This window comes from Sturnira hondurensis, unplaced genomic scaffold (assembly GCF_014824575.4).
Source record: "Sturnira hondurensis isolate 20B ecotype Veracruz unplaced genomic scaffold, ASM1482457v3 Scaffold0001872, whole genome shotgun sequence".
Taxonomy (NCBI): domain Eukaryota; kingdom Metazoa; phylum Chordata; class Mammalia; order Chiroptera; family Phyllostomidae; genus Sturnira; species Sturnira hondurensis.
In genome coordinates, this window is record NW_028074503.1 from 32,566,278 (window position 1) to 32,590,869 (window position 24,592).

At 49.7% G+C, this 24,592-nt stretch overlaps 1 protein-coding gene across 2 annotated transcripts in view; it reads left to right on the plus strand.

Annotated features, from left to right (window-relative positions):
• Nucleotides 1–6,114: 6,114 nt before the first annotated feature.
• TNFRSF11A (TNF receptor superfamily member 11a) overlaps nucleotides 6,115–24,592 on the plus strand; it is a 52,666-nt gene continuing 34,188 nt past the window's right edge. For both annotated transcript variants that reach the window (XM_037035379.1, XM_037035385.1), the window contains exon 1: nucleotides 6,115–6,241. In XM_037035379.1, coding sequence (XP_036891274.1) covers nucleotides 6,167–6,241 — 75 coding nt within the window. In that variant the 5' untranslated portion in view covers nucleotides 6,115–6,166. The remainder of the gene's footprint in view (nucleotides 6,242–24,592) is intronic.

Below are 24,592 nucleotides of genomic sequence, written 5' to 3' on the forward strand. Positions count from 1 at the left end.
CCCAATTAGCGTGAGCTGAAGAACAGGTGAAAAGGCTGTGATACAGATGAGACACCTGAAGACAGACGGTGCGTTTCCATGGGCCAGCGGGTGGTGAGGAAGGGTTCAGGGTTCAGTTCCTTAGGGGGTGTTCAGAGGCACTGGAGGGTAAGAGCTCGGGTGAGAAAAGGCTGGGCTCCTGGTGCTTGAGGTGAAGGGCCAAGATGGTGGCTTAGCCTGGCCCTCTGGGCAAGCGTGGTGCTCTGAACTTGAGGCATGGGGGCCGTGGGCATCTATTCTCCGCAAGTCACAGTCTTTCTGATCCTAGTGGAAAAGAGTCGAGTTTCTCACGAGGATAAATTTTTAGCTGGAAGGTTTGTGTGAGGTATTCCTTACCAAGCAGGGGATGTTCTCCTCTATTCCTAGTTAACCGAGAGTTTTTATCATGAGTGGGCATTGGCTTTTGTCAAATGCTATTTCCATATCTACTGATATAGCCATGATTTTTCTTCTTTAGCTGCTGGTGTATTGCATTAACTGCTTTTTGGATGCTTGAACTAGCCTCACACACCGAGGATGAATCCCACCTGGTCATGTATATGATTCTTTTTATACATTGTTGGATTCCATTTGCCATTATTTTGTTGAGGCTTTTTGCATCTATGTTCATTAAAAATATTGATCTTCAGTTTTCTTCTAATCGCTTTGTCTGGCTTTGGTGTTTAGGGTAATGACATCCTATAGAATATGTTCTCTGACCACAGTGAAATGACAAAAAAGTAACTAGAAAATAAAATATGTTGGAAATGAAGCAGTGTGCTTCTAACAAACCACAGGTTATGGAAGAAGTGACAACAAAAATCAAAAAAAAATTTTATCAAATAAAATTCAAAAATGTCAACACTTGTCAGATGACTAAAACCGTACTTAGCAGGAGCTGCACGTACAGGTTCACACGCGTAGATTGGAAGGGCTTCAGGTCAGTTGTCTGATGTCCATGTCAAGAAGTCTGAGAAGAAGCGCAAAGAAGCAGCAGCAACATCAGAAATTAATACAACAGCATACAGTGGAGAAGATTAAGAAAGCTGGAAACTTCATTCTAATTAATTGAATGGACAAACTTGATTAAACCCCAATAAAACTCAATCAAGAAAGAGAAGGTATAAATTACCAATGTTAGAAATAATAAATCTCTACAAACCCTGTGGCATTAAAAATACAGGATACAATGAATAACTAACTATACTAATAGAGTAGAAGTTTAGATTGGAGGGGTGTCAAACTCATTTTCACTGGGGGCCACATCAGCCTCGAGGTTGCCTTCGAAAGGTCCAGTGTAACTTTAGGACAGTGTAAATGGAACTACTCCTTAACTGGGGGCAAGGAGCTCAGCGCTGCCACTGGGCAGAAACAAGGTGCCGGGCCGGATAAAACCAGGTGGAGGGCTGGATTCCGTCCACAGGCCTTGTGTTTGCCACCTGTGGTTTAGCTGGAATGGACATACTCCTTTTTTATTTGTAAACTACAAAAACAAACTACCAAAACCAACGTGAGAAAAACCAAAATCCCTGTAGTTGTGTATCAGACAAGTTGAACTTGTTTAAAACCAGGCCGCGAAGAAACTCCGACACCCAGACGGCTGCGTCTCTGAATTCCACCAAGTCCAAGTCCTCGCTGTGTGTCCCAGTCTCTCCCAGTAGAACCCTGACGCCGAAACCTGACAGGACCCAGTTCAGAGAAGTGAACAAACAACAGACGTGGAAACTCAACCTGAGTGTTAGCAGTCTTAATCCACGAACATAACCCTCATACCCTTCCAGTGAAGGGTAAGGTGTTGAATAAACTGTGATGTATTATTACTGTTCAGTGATGACGCGGATGACTCATCAGTGTAATACTGAAGAAAAACATACACGAAGTAGTACACACTCCACGCAGACTATTCACGTGAAGTCCAGAAACCAGACTGATCAGCGGTGTTACAATTGAATCTATCCAGAGGGATGAGGGCAGTGACTAGGAGAGAGCATTAGGGGCTTTCGTGGTGTGGGTAGTGCTGTTCTCATGGTTTGGGTGCTGGCTGCCTGTGTATTTTCATTTGATGACCACCTTGATGTGAGTTAAACTTCCATAAACGTATTTTTCAAAAGAAACCGCTCAGTCTGGGCCGTGGTCTGTTGAGGCCAGTCTGAACTTGGCTGTTCGGAAGGAAATGCTTTCCGTCAGCGTGGGACAATGCTTCTTCCACAGTTCAGAAATGTATCTACGTTGAACACTGAATCTGTAGGACTCAAAGTCTTGTCTTGGAGAGCAAGTGAGATGGGTTTCCATGTCTAGAGTTCGAACGTTTTCATACATGTTCCATAAATGTTTCACATTGTTTTTGGATGTCATTCGGAAATAGTACTGAAATCTTAATTTATCTCCGGATGAACACTGCTTTAGCAATGCTTGACTTTTGTTTCAAAACCAGTTTATGGGCAAGATGAGGGAAAGAGCTAAACACGAAAGGATAGGTAATAAAAACATTGTAAGTTTTCACTGAAAGATTTGTAAGGTCTTATGTTCAGTTAAAACTTGACATTTTTAGGTGTTCTCTTTTGCTCTGTGCCCAGTGACAGTAACTATTTTTATATCGCTATGTGAAAAAGTTACATAAATTGATGAATTCTCATGCTTACTGGCATGTCATTAATGAGGTCGTGCCTCTGTTTTGGGTGCTTAAATGCAGACTGTTAAAATGCAATATAATACAAGCTGTTGCCTAGAACCAAAATGATTGTCACACTTTTATTTTACCTTTTTACTTCTGAAAACTCGAGTTCATGCAGAAGAGGGGAGTGGTGGGGATTTCCAAGGTGAGGTACACACTAATCATAAAAAGGTTTTTAAATAAACCTGTAATTCCTGTGTTTGTGCCATACTTTCTTTTAGCCCAGTACAAATAATTCATTATCAGTGGAGTACTTTTTATGAAATTGAAAACTTTTAACTTCAAACAATAAATACTATTGTTTGAAATGCATTTTACAGTTATCACATATAACCAAATTTAATTGTACATGTGCTTGTACATGTGGCTGGATTTTTCATCACGAGTAACATTTAAACTAGTTGTCCTAACTGACAGGCACCCCTTTCGCTAATGTGTGTTCATCCTTCACTTCATAGAGAAAAACTAATTTTTTTAAAGTTAAGCTTTTTTTAGAAAGTGGATTTAATATGTGGACACGGGCATTCTGTTTCTCAAAGTGCTTCTAAAACCAGCACGCTCACCTCTGGGGCTTTCCAAGCAGAAGTTTTAAATCCCCTGATCTTTTTTTAACAAAGAGGGTGATGTTGGAAGTGTGCCAGGAGCAGGCCGTGGCATTTTCACGAAGGACCACGGCGAACGTCCAGTTCCTGTTAGCGAAGGCACGATCCCGTCCACCTTCTGCACCGCCGCTCCTGCACACGCAAGGTGAGGACAGGCCAGGTCACCGCACATTCCGCCGCCTGCGCCCAGAACCGTCCCTTTCCTTCCTTCGTTTACTGAGCTTTCCCTCTGGACTGTTTACACAGCTGCCCATTAAAATGCAAAAGTGCTTTTTCTTCCATGCAGATGAAATTTAGAAACATCAAGAGTAAAAATTAGTAGTTTCTCCATTCCCTTCTGCATCGCGCCTGTTACTGAAATGTTTGGTGTTGAGTGAGGCAAGACGCACACTGTGAGCCAGACAGCCAGAGCCTGCCGGGCGGCCCTGGGCAAGCCACTACCCTCTGTGCCTCAGTTTCCTCTTGTGTAAAATGGGACTCAAACAGGATACCTTGCAAGGCTATTGTAAGGCTTACATGAACTTGTAAGTATGCTAGTAGAGTTTACTATTACTATTGTCTTTCCAGAAACTTCTATTCATGACTACTGTTTACAAACATGGGGCGATATTATTCTGTGACTTGCTTCTTTTACTCAATATGCAGGGTTGAGCAAAAGTAGATTTACAGTTGTATGTGAACAGTTTATTGCTATTAATTATATATATTGTTTGTGTTGTTATTTCATACCCTTGTGATTTATCTTTTAGGTAACGACGGCTCGTAATTTAACCTACTTTTGCCCGCTACATCTTTCCCAAACTACTTAACCTTCTTTAATAGCTGCACTGTTGTCTGTATTATGAGGGACCACATTTTTTTCTACCATTTCTATATTAATAAACATTCACATTTTTCCTTGTGTGGTTTTCCAGAAATGCTAAGGTAAAGTGCCCTTATACTGCCCTCTGCACATATCGATATATTGGATTCCAAGGTATGGAATTGCTTTGTCCAAGGAGATTGGCACTTTGAAGTTTTTTTGTCAACACCACCGGATTGCTTTCCAAAATGCGCCCATGCGAGTGGGCAGTGCGTGCACCAGGCGGCACAGCACAGAGTTACTACACAAAGAGCAGTGTGAGTGACACAGGACCGAGGTCAGGGAGTCGGGTGGAGGTGTCCAAGGTGCTCACAGGCCCTGAAGTGAAGTGCTAGAATTTTATCTGAAGGTAGACTGTGATCATTTATAGGTGCAGACTCGTATTATAATCTTAGCACTGAAAAAATAAAACAAGGAGGTATATAAGGTAACAGTAAAGAAAAAATGGAATCCTAAAAAAATTCTCAATTGGAAAGATGAAAACAAGGAACAAAGATGGAACAGAAACAAGTAGCAAGATAGACTGAAACTCCACCACATGCACAATCACTCAGGTGGAATGTGAATGGTCGAAACACTCCAAAGGTAGAGACGGTCACGCTGAATAAAATGAAAAAACAAGATCGGTTACTGCTACCACGTGAAAGCAGGCGTAGGTAACAAAGTGAGGGAATGAGAAGTACTGGGCGCCCGCTCATAAGAACAGAGCCGGGGCTATGTAACGGATCAAAGCAGACTTCAGAGCCCCGTTTTACTATCCATCGGGGACATGCAGTGGTCATCACGAAAGCATCAATGAGTCAAGAAGACATATTCCTAGATGTTTATGCCTCTAATCTGAGCTTCAAAACCTTGGTTTCGGGGGGTTGAGGGCGGCGGGTGGAGGAAACAACTACAAGGAAAAATAGACCAATCCACGATTATTGTTGGAAACTTCCCGTTTTCTCAGAAGACAGAAAATCAGCGTGGGTATTTCAGCCAGTTTAAACCAAATGACATTTATAAACCTCATCACCCTTCGACTAGGAAGGCAGAGTTTTCCCAAGCGCTCAGGGACTGTTCATTCACTAAGATACCCTGTGTGCTGGGCCAGGAAGATAAGGCGAGTAGGTAGGTGGGTAGGCCTGTCACTCCAAGAAGTCAGTGCATTCTGTGGACATGAGACAAACATTTTCACTCCAAAAGTTAACTGCACAAATGAGTGGGTATGCGTGCGCGTCCAGCATCGACCTGGACCGTGGGGGAGGACACACTCCTAAGGAAGGAATTACAGGCGCCCCACACAGCTGGCTGGTTCTTGGCCAGGAAATAGACGGGCCAAGACCGAGCCCCTATCCGGGCCAGGGGCGGAGGCGAGGCAGGCAGGGCGCCTGGAGGAGAGAACCTGGCCAGCGGACTTGGAAGATTTCAGGAAGCGTGCTGCAGGGATGCCGTGGTGATCTTTTCGCTCAGTCCACCTTCTCGTTAATTCCCACTGCGGGGAGGCCCCGCCTGGAAGGGCTGAGCGCACGGGCTCCAGGCGGGCGGGGTGCAGGGGCCAGGGTGCCGGCTGCCTCCCCAACCCCCCCCCCACCACCACCACCGAAACCTGGGGTGCAGCAGGCTGGCCCGTGTCTATGAACTTAAGAGACACCCGGTTCAGGTCGCCGGCAAACCGCGTGCAACGGGAAGAGCCGAGGGGAGGGACCTCCGGGGCTAAGCCCCATGCCCCGTGCGGCTTCGACGCAGATCGTCCCGCTGCCCTCACTCCCAGATGCCGGGGTCCCTCCATACTCCCGGGCAGCAGGCGCTGAGCGAACAGCCCCTCCACGCCGCGCGCCCGAGCACCACCTGGCGGGCGCCGCCCGGCCCGGCCGGAAGGGGGCGCCGCGAGGGCGGGAGGGGACAGGTGCCCGGGCGGGGCGGGGCTCGGCGCCGGCGGGGCGGGCGGATCCTAGGCCCCAAGCAGCTGCCGAGCGGTCTGGGCCGCAGAGGCGGCAGAACGCGGCGCCCAGCCCGCCTCTCCGCGCCATGGCCCCAAGCGCCTGGCGGCGCGGCCCGCTGCCCTTGCTGCTCACGCTCTGCGCGCTCCTCGGTCCGCTGCAGGTAAGGAGGCCGCCCGCGCCCCGCGCCTTCCCGGGAGCTGGGGAGGCGAGGGGGCGCGGAGGTTGCGAGACGTCTTGATGACTGGACCGAGAAGCGAGAGCTGAGTATTTGGAGACAGAAACGGCAGAAACCTGGGGAGGAGGTTACTCGGGTCGGACGGTGGCTAGAGGGAAAGGGCGAGTGAATGGGCTATTGGGGGCCTGCTGGACCCCTGCACTGAGCATGGGCACTTGCTTGGAAAAGCCTACTTAATGTCAGGCTTTCTTGTCATTCATTTCCCCCGAAGTTTCTGGAGCACCGAAGGTCCCACGCACAGTCGCTGTGGGAAGACATAGCCCTTGCCCGCGCGAGCAGAATACGCGAGGGAGAAGCCCGAGGCGCAGACAACACCCACGTTAGGGAACCACTGCTAAGTCGGGCTCTCCGACCCTTCGGGGTCCCCGGGGAGCTCTGGGTCGGTCCCTTCACCTGGGCGTCGCACCATCCTCCGTTTCCCTGCTCGTCTGCAGGCTAGAACCACGCTCGCTGCGCGCGCCGCGAAACCGAATTGGGCAGTTTCTGCAGGAAAGCCGACCTTCTCCCCTCTCTTTTTTCTGCCTCCCTTGCCCTCTCCGACTTCCCCCGCACGCAGGTGAAGGTCCACCTTTTCAGGTTCTGGCCCCGGATAACCCTAGAATCACTTGTCCTCAGAACCCCTGGTTGATGTTAGGACAAAATACTGTTTGCAGTGGGAGAAACCAAGGTGCACGCGGGGCTTCAAGCCTGTGGGGGAGCCAGAAACGGCCCTGCGGTCCTGGAGCTCAGCCGGGTGGGGCTGGGACCCGAAGGCGCCGCGGGGCCCTGCCAGGCCCGCCCCCGCCCCAGTACCCGGTGGCTGGTGGAGGGGTTCAGAGTGCTGGGGGTGCCACCCACACAAACGCCTTCTCAGTTTGTCGTGGTCCTCTGGGAAGAATGGCCTCTACCAGTTAGTTGCAACTGAATAAAGTGAGGTACTGGTTTTCTGCCCTCGTGGAGGGGCGCTCTCGGGTGGCGAGCCCGCACCGCTACGAAAACCGTGTCCGCTTGGACGTCCCTCGGAACGAAGGGTGAGAGGGGGCGCTTTCCTTGGTTTTGGCAGTTTCGGATTTCCCTTCTCTGGAATGGGCTGAGGCTCTGTGACCCCCTGATGCAACAAGGCTCAGAACCCCGTGCAGACTCGGAGAGGTGTTTGCAGAACCAACTGGGTTTGGGTGAGGACAGGGGGAAAGCCAGCCTGGGCCTCACACCGTGACAGAAATAGCACGGGTGTGCTGGAGGCTGGAGCATAAAATGCTCGAGGAGATCCCGTCTGGGTCCTCGCTCCTGCAGGGGTCACTCAGAATGGCCGAGGGAAAAGAAAGCCGGCTTAATTAAGAGTTCGGCAGGTTGGGCGGGGCGCTACCTTACTTGAATTAAAAAAATCAGGAATCCTGTGAACAGCTACTTGCTGGCGGAAAACCTGCTAGCCACAGAGATTTAAAAAGCATCTCCCATTTTATTACAAAACTACCCACACGTGCATAAAATGCAGCACGTTGTAATAGTAACAGCAAATGCTGTCAAAACAAGGTTGTTTTTCAGAGAGATCTTTCAACAAGGGCTGTTCCCCCTCCCTTTTCCTTTTGGCCACTCGAGTTCCATGCATTTTAAAATCATACGTCAACAGAAAACAGCCAAATGATACGGGCTTCTAATCGAATGCTATCATTTATGTCCAGTGTCCCCGCTGGAAATCCACTAACTGTGACAATGGAAACACAGTATCAACCTCCAAAGACACTGTGGTCACAAGTGCCCTGCAGGTTCTACTACTGCTTCTTTGGCCAATCTGTTATTGAAAGAAAGAGGGGAAAAAAGGAACTGTGTTGGCTGGTTATAGGTGCTGGTCATCACGTGCTGCATTGGCAAGGCTGGGCACAGCGCTTTGCCTTGTTGGGGGTGGGGTGTGGGTTTTGTAAAATAGTTGGCAAAAAACATCTTCTAGAATACGCTTCATCTGCAACTGTTGCACTTGGTTTCATTCACATCAATTCAATAGGTGTAAACTTAGCTGGAAGGCTGGAAGCCTGGCCTTTGAAAACATTTCTGTGGTTCTCCCTGTGCTTGCCTGTCTTTGGGAGGGAATTTGTTTTCAGACATAAGAAGAGTGTTTGCGTACAGATTAAAAAAATAATGAGTTTTTTGTTGATAGTTCCACTGTTTATTCCAAGTAAGAACATATAGAAGCACACTGATTTCGATAAGGTAACTGGTTATACACACACGACTGTGTTTGTTCCCAGTGATCCCAGACCTAAGCGTACATTCATTCACACCCAGGCCGAATGCGTGGGATGTAACACATTGGATGGGTGAGAAACGAGACAGAGATATCGCTGCATCCTCACAGGCCACACAGGCCAGGGGAGAGAACGAGATGCGGGAGGCTGTAACCATAAGAGAGTAGCTGTGACAAGAGACCTGGGGAGGGTGGTAGAGAGCCTGTGGGAATGAGTATTGCCGGAGGAATCAGGGAGGGCTTCAGGAGGGAGGTGTTTCTGAAATGGGCTTTGGAGGATGGGTAGAAAATCAGGAGATGGTGTGATTCCAAGAGGCAGCTGAGGAAGAAAGCTTCCAAGTCTAGAGGATGGCAGGAGTGGTTGAGGCTTAAAGGAAACTTGCCAAAAAAAAAAAAAAAGCCCTCACATATTTTTATGACTTTACAGATAGCACAAAGCACTTAATTCAGGAACCCTCACCAACAGACAGGGCGTGAAACGTTTATAGTTCTTGAGATAACTCTTGTATGGCCCTTATTGAAGAGGTAAGGACACTCATCAGAAACAGATAAGCTACAAGGGCCCTGGAAAGCCTATGGGGAGACCCTGTAGAGGAAATTCCCTAGGGTGGTGCCGTGTCTGGGCTATAGGATGGGTGGGTGCCCAGCACCCCTGTGGCCTGTCTCCCAGTCTCCCTTCCCACCCTAGAGAGGAAGCTGGGTGCATGTTAACTCTTTGTTTAGGGAACCACACACACATAGATCATGGCATTTTGTCAATACCAAATATTTCAAATCCCTCCCCCATTATTTCCTTCCCACCAGCCCTCTCCCCACCCCCACCCCTGAAAACGGCCAGTGTGTAACGTGAATGCCTTCCCTGTGTTGATAAGGAAACATGAGCCTACTTTTTTCAGTTATCTACCAGAAATTGTCGCACCAGGAAAACTGAAACAATAAAGGTGAATCTTGGAAGGTCAGTGAATCGATATTTTATGCGGCCACAGATAGGGGAGTTCCAAGCCAGGGCCTCCTGTGTGGCGCGTGTTGTTTTAAGAAGATGCTGTGGGAACTCTATCTGCCAGGTCAGTGTTAAAATTCACCCCCCCCCCCATATTTTCCTATTTTTGAAGTTCATGGAAAAAAATATCAGTGTTTTTCCCACACGGTGTGTCCAGTGCACTGAATGCTGGCTGAGCCTTTCCGGTGGCCGCAGGGGGTCTGCATCCGGCCGGTGGCATCAGCTCCGCAGGTGACCCACTTCCTAGGGCGTCCACCCTCTGGCCACCAGAGTATCCCGCGGGTCTGTCTCCCTGCAGCGTCCTGCCCCCACCTACCTCCACCCCCCCCAGAGCTGGCCCAGGCAGGGTTCTGCCTGCGGTGACTTTCCCTCCGGGCACCTTCAGGTTCCCCACCTGGTGCGCAGGAAATCCTTTGCCTTGGCTGCGTTCCCTGGGTGGCCATGCATGGGCTTCCTACAGGGCCCACGGCTAGGAAGCCAGTTTGAGGTCAGCTCATCCTTTCTGCCCCAAATCACCGAGCCTGAAGAAACCAAGCTTGAGACAGTGAAACAGGAGGCTTGGTCCGTTTGAAGTTCTGAGTGAGCTTTTGAGGTTGGAGGCGAGTGGGTGGCGAGCGAGATTACACAGCGTCCCATATCTCTGTCCCCATTCTGAAAGCGGCTGTCAAGTCTGCTTCCTGCCAGCACCCTCCCCACCCTGCAGGCCTCCCCTCTGTCTAGGCCGTTCGTCCAGGACCTGGCTGGCGCTGCAGTTGTCAGGTCAGCATCCGTGTCGCAGAGTGAAGCACTTTTTTTCTGAATGTGTGCTGGTAACTTTGTATCCGTGTTTGCTTTGTGGGCCACGCTGACTTCCAGCCGTGGTTGATTTCCGAGGCCCCATTCGGGGCAAGGCACCCAATAGTGAGAAATAACACGGAATTTGTGTATTTCAACCAAGTGAACGCCTACTACATGTGGGACAGTCTGTGCCAGGCTGGGGAGCACTCAGTGTAGACCTGTGCGGACAGTAGGCTCGCAGGACTGGGCCTGTGTGGCTGGGGGCGTTTGCAGAGTAGGGTGCATGCCCAGGATGAGGGGTGCTGTAACCTGCACTGAAGTGTCCAGAGAAACACCCTATTCTTCCCAACCATGCAGCCTCGCGTGACTGAAACACATAAAGACACAAGAAAGCAGCGTTGGAGCCAGGAGTTCAAGGCAGCTAGTGCTGTGTTGGGTGGGGATACTGGCGGGGGGCGGGGGGGCGGAGGCCGGGGGAGGTGCCTGACAGTTTATTCAGGGACCTCTGACAAGAACAGCACCCTGGACTGTATGGGCCTACGTGCAAGCAGAACAGTTGAATTTTTATCTGGGTACGTTGTGGGCTGTTGGGGGGGGGGGGTGGATTAGATTGTGCATCATGGGAAAGTGTGGCAGGCAGTGGTCCTCGGTGCCGGGGAGGGGGCAGTAAGGAGACCACTGCCCCGGTTCTGGAAGAGCTTAGTAAAGGCTTGAATCAGGTCAGCGCAGTGGCAAAAGGCCAAGCTGAGTGCAGGAGCCGTTCAGAGCCGGAGGGGCTGTGCTAGGGCCAAAGGATGTGGGCTGGTTGGACCTACTGTTAAAAAGAAAAAGAAAAAAAGATGTGGTTGATGTCAGACCAAAATAGCCGACGATTTGGATTGTTTCGTTTCGCAGTTTATTGAGGAGATTTCTGTCCTAGTCCCAGTCAAAGTGTTGTTCAGGTTCAAGTAAAGAGGGATTTTTTTCCCCCTAAACAAGTATTATAATCATGAAGGATGAAGTTTAGGCTATTGAACCCCAGCTGCTTTGGATAATTTTATTGTGGGGCAAAGTTTCTTAAATTCTACAGAGGTAAACGAGCTAACAGCTTGGGATTTGCAGGAAATAGGTGCACACTGGAATGTGGAGCCATTTCCTGACCCAAACGTGTCTTGACGGAAGAGGTCAGGATGTGGGTGGTGCTCTACAATGCAGGGCACAAGAGAGATAAGCAGCCAGGGATCCCAGAGGGTCCAGCATCAGCGCAGGGGCGACCTGACCCTCGGTCCTCCCGGACTGGCCTCAGGTAGGTCCCCTGCCCCCAGCAGGAGCGGCGTTAACCTTGGACCTGTAACTTGGCAAAAAGCTTTGCTTGCACAAAATACAGTTTTCCTGGTCGAGCGCATGTCCCCTCCTCCCGGCCCAGCTCCCTAATGCTCCCCCACCCAGAGGAGCCAGAGCCTCTCAAGGGATGCAGAGGCCCGCCGGGCACCTCGACGCAGCGGCCAGGCTTCCAGTGGGAAGGAAGAACTGGTGGCAAAAGCCACCCTGTCAGTTCATCAGAATAATAATAACTTATTACATTTCCTGTTCAGTGTGGGCAGGACAAGAGCTACTTCCTCCAGCTACCAGAAATCTGAAGACTTTCCATTAAAAATGAGGAAGAGACACTTTTCGCAAGTGTGATAGTTAAACCTGGCAAGTGGAAAGAAAGGATGTGTGGTGTGGCACAGATCCTATTTGCAGCCCCAGAGTTGGCTGCTTTGGGTTCTCATTACATCCGCTAAATCGGAAAGGAACCACTTCCCTAAGGTACTGATTTTTAAAAAATCTTTACCCAGGGATATGTTTATTGATTTTAGAGAGAGAGGAAGGTGGGGGCAGGGAGGGAGGGAGAGAGACAGACAGACGTCATTGTGAGAGAGAGATGTTAATCGGTTGCCTCCCGTAACGAACCTGCAACCTTCTGGTGTATAGGACGGCGCTCCAACCAACCAACCGAGTCACCTGGCCAGGGCAGGTGTCGATTGAAAAAAAAAAAAACATGTTACTCTTTGTAATATTGTTAGCAACTAACTTAAAACTATATCCTTAAGTGGCACAAAGTACCAAACTCATATCCAGTTAAAAGAAACTGGCAAAGGGCCCTTCCCTCCTCTTGACTTTGTACCCAGGGTATAAAAGCAGGGTATAAAAAAGAGCAAGGTATAAGACCCACGAAACTTTCACGGCAGTTGGGGTTATCAGTTTCATTAGTAACGTTTAGCCTGTTTAGCCAAGGATTTTCTCGTCTGCCCTTGCTAACCCTGGTTGATCTTCATGATTCTCAATATTAGGAACTGGCCCAGAGCAGACCTTAACCCAACATGTTGCAATTTGACCCCATTTCCTCAAATTTGTTCTTTCACAGGGGCAAAGATCAGTTTGTCAGTGTCATCTTTATGTTAATGGTTCTATTGTTGAAGATTGCTTGCCCACAACTTCCCTTTGCCTGGGGTTATTCATTCTAGTTCCTTAACCTCCCTGTCGGCTTTTGTTTCCCTCAATTCACTGGATACTCGCTGCAGTGACTAGTAAAAGCCCATAAGACACAGCAGAAAGCTCCCATCTGGCAGGGAAGATCAGACCCCACAGTCTTCCTTGCCCGCCTCCTTGCCTGCTGTTCGGTGGGCCTAAGCCGCTGCAAAACAGAAACAAAGGAGATGCCTGGGAGCCAACACCAGGTGGAGCCCGACTGAAGTGGAGAGCTGGGCGGACAGTGCTGGCTCTGCCAGTGTGCGGAGAGGGAAGGGGCCAAGGTGGGACTTGCAGAGCATGACTGTGTCCCGTCTGCAGGGCTGGAGTCCAGGGCCTGCATGAGGGACCCGGGAAGGACTCGGCCAGCCGGGGCAGTGCTGGATCTGAGTCACGAGGGGCTGCGCAAACGAGCCACAGGAGCCAGGACCCTGCCCTGTGCAGAGCGCGGTCCCTGGACCCAGCATCTGAAACACCTGGGAATGTGTTAGAGATGCACATTCTCAGGTCCCACCCGCACCCCCTGAGTTAGAATCTCTAGGGAGAGTCCCAGCAGTCAGGTTCAACAGCCAGAGTAATTAGGACACACACTCAAGTTTGAAAACCGCTGCTGGCAACCATGGAAGCTCAGAACCAATCAAGAGGTTCTGAGCTCTGCTCTAAGTTCCTGATAGGTGATGAACATGTATTAAAAGTGCCTGCCATTGGTTACATCTCTCCCGTAGATGATCTCTAATCCTCACCCCTCTGGGCCAGGAAGATACAAAAACTGAGGCACGGAGAGGCTAAGAAACTTGCCCGTGTTTGCACGGTTCATAAGTAGCAGAGCCGGCATTTTTCCACGGTGTCTGCTCCAGGGGCATGGTCTTAACCCCTCACAGAATCTTCTCCGACGGCAAACTGCATGGCAGCAGAGAGAGGCCTCCAGGAATGGTGGTGCAGAAGGAAAACCCTGCACCTCTGGGGAAATTACGTGACCGGTGTGCACAGGTGGAGGTCTGCTCGAGGATGCCCGCTCACTGAGGGCTTTCTGTTCCTCCCTCGTGTTAAGCAGAAAGAAAAAGGCTGTGGCTTTAAGGCTGGTCAGCTTTGAAGCGGCTCCCGGCTCCCCGAGTGCTCTCTCTACAAGGTCCTTGTGCCAGTTAGTTGATCCCTGAGTCAGGAGGAAGAGGAATGTGACGGTTGAATCATCTCTGCCACTTCCTGAAGCGAAGGCTTCTCAGAGCCCGCTCCGCACACCCCCCCACTCACCGCTCTGCACCGCAGACAGGCCTGTGTCTGTCCCAGACCTGTCCCCTGCCAGGCTCTGTGCATGGGGTTGTGGGGCCAGGGGGACGACAGGCCCGTGAGCCCCAGGGCCATGTCCAGTGAGCGGGTGACTGTGGTTCTGTTGTATTTGTAAAGGTTCCTTCTGTCTTAGTATGACTGTAATTCCAGCAAATTGGGGGACTCCTCCCTTGGCCCAACGACTTGGGATTCTATTCTGATGTGTCACAAATCTAAATCATTTGTATTACCAATGCTTTTTTTTCCCCTCCAATACTTGCAAACGCACTCCCCTAAGTAGTAGGAAGAAAGTTGGGATAAGACAGAGGGGCCATGACCAGTGTGGCTCCTCTTGTTGGAGCATCTTCTATAGACCAGAAAGTCACGGGTTCAATTTCCGGTCAGGCCACCTACCCAGGTTGTGGGTTCAGTCCAGGGCAAGGAGCATACAGGAAGGCAGCGGGTTAATGTCTCTCTCTCCCCCCTTCCTGTTCCTCTAAAAGCGATAAAAAATGCCCCAGGTAGGAATAAAAAAGAAAGATAGAGGGTCAGAACTTACAGAGCCCCTGGCCTGAGACCTGCCAGGTCTCCAGCTTTTCCTCGGAGCAGGACAGGCCGGTGCCAGGGCGTGTGGGTGGGAGACAGTAACCGTGTTGCTAGTGCACAGCAGCCAGGAGTCTAGAAACAGGTGCCCGCCCCCCATGACAGTGGGGGTAACACGTACAGCCAGAGTCTTGGGCCTACACTTTAACCCATTAATATCTGATGGTCTCAAGGTTTCATAGTTTAACAATGCGACCATTAAAAAAGTCTTTTTCTGATGGGCTTGGCTTTTCCTTGCCCCAGCTGAGGTCCCTATTAGCCAGGCCATGGAGGTCCTATTGATGTGCAAAATGACAAATGATCAGAGCACCTCATACATAACCAGCTGGTTGTCACTGACTGTGAGGGGCACAGAAGTCATGGGCACCAGTCCAGAGTGGCCTCACTCATACCAGATGAAGTGGCCCTCGTCCCGTATGACAGGTGCCCCATTCCCAGGTGTGAGTGACAGGCCTCAGAGGCTGGAGCAATTGCGTTGTGGTTACTTAGGCGACCTGAGCTCTGTCCCCGATTAGAAACTCCTCCCCGCAGGGGATCTCTAACTTTGCACATAGTTGGTAGAGTCTCTCCAAGTCCAAGTCTGCGCTTCAGAACTAGTAGGAAACTATTGTACTCTTCTGTGAAGGGAAGTTATGAGGTCAAAGTCATCCTTCTGGGAGAATTATTCATTGATTGAACAAGAGTTTGAGCATTTGCTACATACCTAGCTCCGTCCAGTCTACTCATCACTAAGCATCTGAGCGTTTCTGAGGATGCGGGAGGTGAGGAAGGTCAAGTCTCAGCCCGGCGCCTGGCGGGCATGCATTAGAATTTTCCCAGGGGCCGGTTCTTTCTTCACGCCCACTCAAGATAAACAGCGTCTGGACCCAGCGACGGGACAGGCAATTCCCTCTGTGCAGCATTTGTGAGTGTGAGGAAGTTCTGGCTCGCGGTCCTTCATGTAACCTCACGGACCATCAGCATCACCTGGCAGCTTGTTAACAATGAAGCATCCTCGGATCGGACCTCACCCCAGACCTACCAAATCGGGTTTGCATTTTAGCAAGATTTCCAGGTGGTGCTTGTGCGCAGTGTCGATTGAGTAGCACTGGTCTGTGAACCTGGGCGAGGAGAAGCCTCGGACTCCCACACCTGGCCCAGCGCATTGCTCACAGGTCCTGACTAAGCTTGGGTGGATTGAGTTTACTTTTAAAGAATGTTTAGGTCAGTCATGGCTAAGACAAGAGGAGGTCTCAAGATCAACTGTGTTAAAGAAAAAAAGCAAGATGAGAGGCAAGTTCAGAGGCATCCAAGGGTAGCACTGGATGTGGTGTGTTACAGTCTTGAAAAGCAAGGTAGATGGAGCATGCCTACCGTGGTCACGGTCGAGGTCACAGTGGAGGCAGGGGCCATGGTGTATTGTCTCCCCTCCCCAGCCACCATCAGTCGGGGGTGCTCCCAGTCTTCTGTGCAGGCCCTGTGTCTGTGTGCACTGACTCAGTCCTTCAGGGAACCTGGACACAGACGTCATTCCCTTCCAGGAACTCCTAATCTGATTGGAGTCCCTGGCTGGGGCCACATGAAGACACAGGAAGATATAAAGATATAGAATAGTACCATGCAAAAAGGGAAGTCAGGAAGAGTAGAGGGCTTTGTGGGCCAGAGTCCCCAGCAAAGCTACTTGGGGCAGGCTGGACATGGGCCCCGTTGGGAGGGAGGGCTGGCATTTGGACTGGCAATGCAGAGGGGGGAAGGGGGGTATGAACAGAGCCCAGGGTCGGTAGATTGGTGAGTGGGTGAGCAGTGGGCGGTTAGCAGGCGTGGGTAAAGCAAAACCAGGCTCTGGGGATGTAGGGTGCCGGTGAGCAGAGCTGACTGGGATAAAAGCAGGGAACAATGCAGAGAACAGCACAGGGACAGCTAACGACATGTGTGAGGGACAGGTTACAGGTGAGTTCGAGAAGAGGGTAGTGGCTGAAGTCCTCATTGCAAGCCAACAGTCTAGCAGAAAGAGCAAATAAACAAAACATAACCAGAACGCATCGACGGGACAGGGCAGGAGGAAGTCCAGGTGATGTGAGACTGCAAGGGTCTCTCCAGTCTCCATATGAGGGAGAAGTGAGGGGAAAGCCACATGGCCAATGTCACCCTCAGTGAGGGGGCAGGGGCTGCTCAGGGAAGGGCAGGAGGCGTGGATGGAGGTCAGACTGGGCAGGCAGGCAGCCTGGGGAGTCTCACTGAGGGGCTGGACCTCATCCATGTCCTTGTTGCTCCAAGACTAGCAGTGTGACATCATTGGGGAGCTTGTTAGAAATGCAGAACCTCAGGCCCCACCCCAGACCTGAATCAGAATGTGCATTTCAATAAGATTTCCAGGGGATGCCATGCATGTTGAGGAGCACTGGGCGTTACTGTGAGGGCCAGGAGTGGTGTAGCCCCTTCCCTGGCCACTCTGGGGGCTCATGGCCTCATTGGCTTTGTGCACCCCCAGAATGGAGACAAAGCCTGGTGGGTGCTGGGCCTCCAGTGGACCAGGGTGCTCTTGTGAGCTCAGGGTTCATTGACATCTTGCTACAGGAAAGTAGAGAAAGCAACTCTTGTTTTGAGTGAATGAAAGTTAAAGAAATAAAAATCTAAGAATGGTGGGGAGAAAAGCCTTAGACCCCGGGAGAATAAAGGGACCCTCACTGGCGCTTTGGGAAACCGAGTTGAGTCACAAAGTGGGGACAAGTCACAGCCACCCTCCTTGCCCCTAGGAAATGAGGCTGCTTCACACTTCAGGGGGGCAGCTGCAAGCCTTGTAAACTCTTCATCTCTGCGAAAGACAAAGACACTTGCCGAGTTTTGACGTGCAAAGTTACTTCACCACTTTCCCTTGGGCCACACACTTTCTCTCTGGGAAATGCATTGTGAACAGAGATCAAGGGCCTTTGAGAAGCTCCACCCCAGTGGGGCCCGAGCGCTGCTTTCCTTTGGGGACACGCGGGGATCCAGGCAGACAGGGAAAAACTGCTTCACATTCACTAAACCAGCACAGCAGCTACATCCGGATGTCTAACAGGCCACCGTTACTCCACATTTTTTTTCAAAGATTTTATTTATCCATCTTTAGAAGGGAAGGGAAGGAGAGAAGGAGAGAAACATCAATGTATGGCCGCCTCTCGTGAGTCCCCCGCTGGGAACCGACCTGCAACCCAGGCATGTGCCCCGACTGGGGATTGAACGGCGATCCTCTGGTTCGCAGGCCCGCACTCAATCCACTGAGCTACACCAGCCAGGGCTGTTACTCCACATTTTTTTTAAGATTTTATTTGTTTATTTTTAGAGGGAAAGGGAAGAAGAGAGGGAGAGAGAAATATCAATGTATGGTTGCTTCTCATGGGTCCCCTGCTGGGAACTGGCCTGCAACCCAGGCATGTGCCCTGACTGGGAATTGAACCATGGTTGTTTGGTCCGCAGGCCCACACTCAATCCACTGAGCCACACCAGCCAGGGCCGTTACTCCACATTTTTAAGGTGTTTTTTTAAGTCAACCCTGGACTAAGTCGGAATTTTTTTTTTCTGTGCATAATATCTATTCCAAAAATATCTGTGGCAAAATGGCTAAGGCAATTTTATAGGATGTGTATTTTATCACAATGAAAAATCAAATTAAAAATTAGTCTATGGCAAATGTAATTCCTGCCTGGTAATGAAAATGGCATGGAGAGCTTATTATTTCAACCTTTATGGCAGGTGTGTCAGACTCATGTTCACCGGGGGCACATCAGCCTCGTGGTTGCTGTCCAAGGCCGAATGTAATTTCAACTCCTTAACTGTTAAGGAACAGTTACATTTATACAGTCCTAGAGTTATTTCAGCCCTTTGAAGGCAACTGCGAGGCTGATGTGGCCCCCGGTGAACATGAGTTTGACACCCCTGTTTTATGGAGCAACCACAATGTCCATGTGAACCGGAAGTGGACGTCACAGGGCCCCTGGGGGAGGGAGTATGACCTCACGGTGCAGATCAATCACGTGGTCAATGTGACCCTATTGTGCCCACCCCTCACCGCCCCAGTCACAGGGGCTTCTTGTTGTCCCTGACCNTAACTGTTAAGGAACAGTTACATTTATTCAGTCCTAGAGTTATTTCAGCCCTTTGAAGGCAACTGCGAGGCTGATGTGGCCCCCGGTGAACATGAGTTTGACACCCCTGTTTTATGGAGTAACCACAATGTCCATGTGAACCGGAAGTGGACGTCACAGGGCCCCTGGGGGAGGGAGTATGACCTCACGGTGCAGATCAATCACGTGGTCAGTGTGACCCTATTGTGCCCACCCCTCACCGCCCCAGTCATAGGGGCTTCTTGTTGTCCCTGACCTTGTGGCACACGCACCCTGCAGGCCTTTCACCAGCGCCTTACACACCCACCTGGAGCCTGCCCCCGCCCCCCGACCTCTGCCCTCCGGCACGCAGGTCCCCACTGCGTGTCATCTTCCCAGAGCGGCCCCTAGCACAGTCCCAGCACACAGTCCCATCATATTACGATCCAGAGTGTCATCGTTTTCACAGTTACTGCCCCCAGATTTCACGGTGTGTTTCTTTACTGTCACTCTTCTCTGGGCACCTACGCAAAGACGTTCTCTGTCCCCGTCCACCCCCCGTGCCTGTGTCCACAGCCCCAAAGCTTGTCTCTGGCACGTGGTACGTGTGCAGTTCATATTTGAGATGCGAACAACTAGTTGTAACCGGTCCTGATTTTCGGCGGCCCAAGTCTTACCTCAATGTTAAACCTCCCTGGTTGCTTTGTAGAGAGCCCTGTGGTGACACCATGTGGAGGGAGACAGGAAAGTCGAGGATGGCTTTCACAAGGGTGAACATGAACCTGGGAGTCCTCTAGCCCCTGTCCGACAGCATTCCTGTCCCGTGGAGTCGGCACCATTAAGAGCTAAACCCAGTCATGGGGACAGATCCAGGCAACATTGAATCACCCCACAAAAAATCGCAAAGGGCTTGAGTGGCGAACCTTTCTCCAAAGAAGATACATACAAGTGGCCAGTGGGCGGAAAACACGTTTACCATCATTAGTCATTAGGGAAATGCAATCAAACCCACAATGAGACATCACTTCACACCCGTTACTAAAAACCCAGAAAATCCCAAGTGTTGGCAAGATGTGGAGAAACTGAAACTCTTGCACTGCAGGTGAGATCGTGTTACACAGGTGTAGCTACTACAGAAAACAGTTTGGCGGTTCCTCAAGGAGCCAGACACAGAATTACCACACGACTCAGCTATAGACTCCAAGAATTGAAGACGGGGATGTAAACAGATACTTGTGGGCCGGTGTTTACTGCAGCACCGTCCGCAATGCCCACATGGTAGAAACAACCCAGATGTCCAGGAACAGGCGAATGGCTAAACACAGTGTGGTGAAGTCCTGTGCTGGAATATTACTCTGCCAGAAACAAGGAATGGAGTTCTGACACGGGCTGCAGCAGGGATGAGCCTTGGAGACATCGTGCCAAGGGAAGTAAGCCCAACACGAAAGGACAAAGGCTGAATGATTCCACGTGTAAGGGTTACCTAGAGTTGTCAAACTCATAGACTCAAAGTGGAATGGGGTTACCAGGGGCCAGACGGAGGAGGGAATGGGGGTTATTGTTTATTGGAAAGAAGTTTCTGTTCGGGGTGATGAAAATGTTCTGGGAAAAGAGACTGGTGATGGTTAAGCAGCATTGTGAATGTAATTAATGCCACTGAATTGTGTGCTAAAATATGGTTAAAATGGTAAATTTTGATATGCGTATTTTTTCACAATAAAAAAAAGTGTTTAAAAGTACCCCCCAACTTTTTAAAATGGCATGTAAAGGACAGACCTGGAAAGGACCAAATCTGATTTTTCACGTGAAGAGACAGCAGGTTCTCACATCCTTGATATGAGCTTTCTTTCCCTCCTACAACAACCCAGAATCGCTACTTTGTTGTAATAATGTATTATTATCTACCTTTCCTCTCAGTGTAAGACCCAGAGTCACTACTTTGTTATAATAATCTATTCCCTGGCTGGAGTAACTCAGTGGACTGAGTGCAGGCCTGCGAACCAGAGGATCGCGGTTCGATTCCCAGTCAGGGCACATGCCTGGGTTGCAGGCCAGTTTCCAGCAGGGGACGCACGAGAGGCAACCATACATTGATATTTCTCTCCCTCTCTCCTTCCCTTCCCCTCTAAAGATAAATAAATAAAATTAATAAAAAATAATCCATTACTATCTGAGCCTTTCCTCTCTGGCTCTGCGCCCACTCCCCAATGCTAAGTGCTTTGAGAAGGCTGCACCTGGCTCATTTTCTTTAGTCCTGGGCTAAGGCAGTCCCTTGCACAATTATATATGAGATGTTGCCAAAGGTGTGAAGACAGCAAAGCTTTGAAGAGATTGATGCTTCCTATTGCTAAACCCTAGACTAGGCAAGTATCTATCATCGGTTCATAATTATGTGAAAAATCATTTTACAAGGTAAAGGGGGATGACTCAGACAAAGGAATGACTGGCCTTCCTGCATCCTTTTAGCAACTCACAACCCCTTTCCGGGTGGGACTTGGTTCATGCTTGTGAGTTTCAGCAGGACCAGGAGCCCCCGACCCACTGTGATGAATACCTTTGAGGTGGAGTTTCGAATACGCTTTTTCAGTGGAAACATTCATAAAATGCGCTGCAGGGTGCCCCAAGTCCTTTACTAGCAGGTCGATTATAATACTGTTTGCGAGAGTCATCATTTTCTTTGCCATCGCCTCAAACTAGCCACATTTTTTCATACTCTACCAATCAGAGAGTACTTGAACCTCACTTTTGGCGGCAGAATTTTTTTTTCAAGAGCTGCGTGTGAAATGTATTTCTGTGAAGTGAATTCTATTTTAAACACTCAGAGTTTTCTTTTTAAACCCCACCCTGATGCTCTGTATCCATTTCCATGATGACTTAAGCTAAGGTCTTGGCTGGTATCACTTGGGCTCTTCCGGTTTTTAATGTGTTTCATTGTTCAGTGCATTGCCAGGTGGGGTGAACGCACCCTAGGAGTGTACCAGGTGGTCCATTGGGGTGCCTGGGAGATCCCCAAAGTTACCCGTGAGTCTCTCTATGGCTTCCGTTTGTAAGATACTATCTTTATAAATGCTGATGTAATATTCAGAAGCATGAAATGTGAAGTTTGGGTTTGTATAAAAGAAAATTGAGTCTGATGTTTTCTCTGTAAATCTGTAAGCTCAAAACTCTATCAAGTTTATTTAAAGTGAAAATGTCTAGAAGGGCATTCAGTCATACCTCGATTATGTCCTCTTTGACAGCATCCCTGACAGATAGGATCTCACAGCACTTTGTCTGCAGATACCCCGCGTAAGCTGTCCCTGCCCCGCCCCCCACGCCAGTGAGGGAGCCCCAGACACAAGGCCTTCTGCAGGGGAAGTCCAGTGTGCCTTTCCCAAAGTAAGTCTCTTTGATTCAAAACCTGTTCCTCCAGTCACCCAGCTGGCAGCTCTCGGTTGTCCTGGCCACACAGCCAGGGGACGACTCAGCGAGGTGAGGTGTCAGGAACCTTGTCTGGCCTTTAGAATTTTTCTGCGAGGGCCTCCCCTTTCTTGTCCACCCTCTTTCTCCTTCCAGGTATCACTCTTCCTCCTTTACCCCCTCGGAAAATTATCTAAGTAACTGATGCTTCCCACCTCTGCTCAGGTGTCCACATTCGCATCCGCCCCCCTTGCCGGCTGCTGGCTGCAGGCCAGGTGTGCACCTCTGTGCTGAGTGATTGACGCGACCCCTTCATTCCCCCAGCAGCCTCCTAGGAAGGTCTTGAGCTTCAGAGGGAGGAAGCAAGCCTAATTTGTATTGAGCATTGCTGCTTGCCAGTGCTACACCCTTCACATGAATTACCATATCTGATCCTCAATAGGGTAAGGGGAGCACGAGTATTAGGCCCATTTTACAGGTGAGCAGACTAAGTTAGCTTAGAATTGGCTTTCCTCACCTTGCTCTCCAATTGTAAAAATGTAGACACTTTATTAAGAAATGTCTTCTGTTCATGCCAGACTGGAAGCTCACTGCTGAGAGATGTGTTGAGTAGAAAAATCGTCCTGCCCTGGAGCCCACCTGCCAAAACTGGGGGTGCCACTGGCCAGGCTCCTCCCTCACACTTCACCCACACTCGGGGTACCGCACCCCCTCCTCAACCCCCGTAGTCCCAGCCCCTACCTGTGCTTCACAAAATCCCCACATTTCCAGCATGTCAGACTTGATTTGCGTTAGTCTTTCATTTTTCTTTTCTCTGTAGAAAACTGCCTTACCCGATTTCCTAGCAACCAACAACTCCAAGATGGTTTCCAGGTCCAGTTATGAACTTAGAACCAAGCTGCGTTATGGTGGGATGCTTATTTCCACCAACAGACTCGTGACTGGGCTGTGATGGAAAAGAGAAAGCTAGATAAAATAGAGAAGGCCGTCTGGAAGTTTCTGGAGAAGAGGCACTAGGAAAGGGACAAAACCGAAAAGGGCCCCCTGGAGCAGGTGCATGTAAAGGGTCAGCACTTTGACCCGGAACTGAAACGTGTGAGAGGGGGCGAAACTCAGAGTGTCTCTGGCCAGTTGGCTCAGCCAGCTGAGAATAATGGCATTCAGTGCAATGGACAAGAAGTGAGCATTTCTTTGTAGGTTACGCTGCTTATTTCAGTTTTCTTTGTTTGCTTCTAAAAACAAAAGCCTTCAGAGAGAAACAATTTTCTGGCATGAGACCATCCAAGACAGTAAAGTAGCTGTCTTGGTGTTCCTCGGTCTTGGTGTTCCTCGGACACAGGCACTAGGGATTCATTTGTATTTCTTTCTCTGGGAGCAGTTTCAATCATGACATTCGTTAAGGATTTTTTTTTTTCTGAGAGCAGCAGGACTATTAAGCAAGGGGTTATGTTCACATATAATATTCAGAAATTTGATATCCTCTTTACTTAAATTACAGCCAAACTCTCAAATATAGTCACGGGTGATACTTGACAAAATGAAATCTGTGGAAAATCCCTCACGCGTTCTCCTGGGTTGGGTTCAGTTCTTCTTGATTTGGCAAACAGGGCCATGCTTTTCTGCTTTGTTAGATTCAGCGTGGATTTTCAGTAGAGCAAGAAAGTAATTTTAGTGGCTATAATACTTTCACTGCACTTGGGTTGGTGAACAGCATGAAAAATAAATATTTCAGCCCCAGCTGGGGTGGCTTAGTAGATTAAGAGCTGGCCTGTGAGACGAAAGCTCGTTGGTTCGATTCCCAGTCAGGGTACATGCCTGGGTCGTGGGCCAGGTCCCCAGCGGGGGACGTGTGGGAGGCAACCAGTTGATGTATCTCTCGCACATCAATGTTTCTCTCCCTCTCTTTGTCCCTCCCTCCCCCTTCTCTCTGAAAATAAAAAAACCCAAGAAATATTTCAGTTCACCTTTCCTACAGGATCCTAAATACAAACCCACGGGTCTTCATAGCTCCACCAGGGGAAATGCTAGGTTTCTTCACCTTCAGGCTTTTCAAATTAGAGCCGTCTTGGCTATGCATCAGGAAATAAATCCACGGAGCTTTGTAAAGACAATTTTGATTTACAATCTATTAGCTCCCTCCTGCTTCCCAGAGCCTTGCGCACGCTGTGAACATACTCACCCCCGAAGAGTTTGTCAGCGGTTAAACTAAACTCCAGGCTGTAGGCCCAAGACAAACAGACACACAAAACAAAACCCACCGGGAAGTGAGGCCGCAGGAAACCAATGAAGTAAATGCGTCACCGTGCCACCTTAACTCCTGTAATAGAACAGGGACTTTTCAGGGAATCCAGCTGGAAAGGGGGCACAGAGGGTGTTGGTTATAAACAGATTCTATGTTCCTTGTTAATTCAGGGCTAATCCATTAGGACACAAGCGTCCCTTGGTGGAAACTC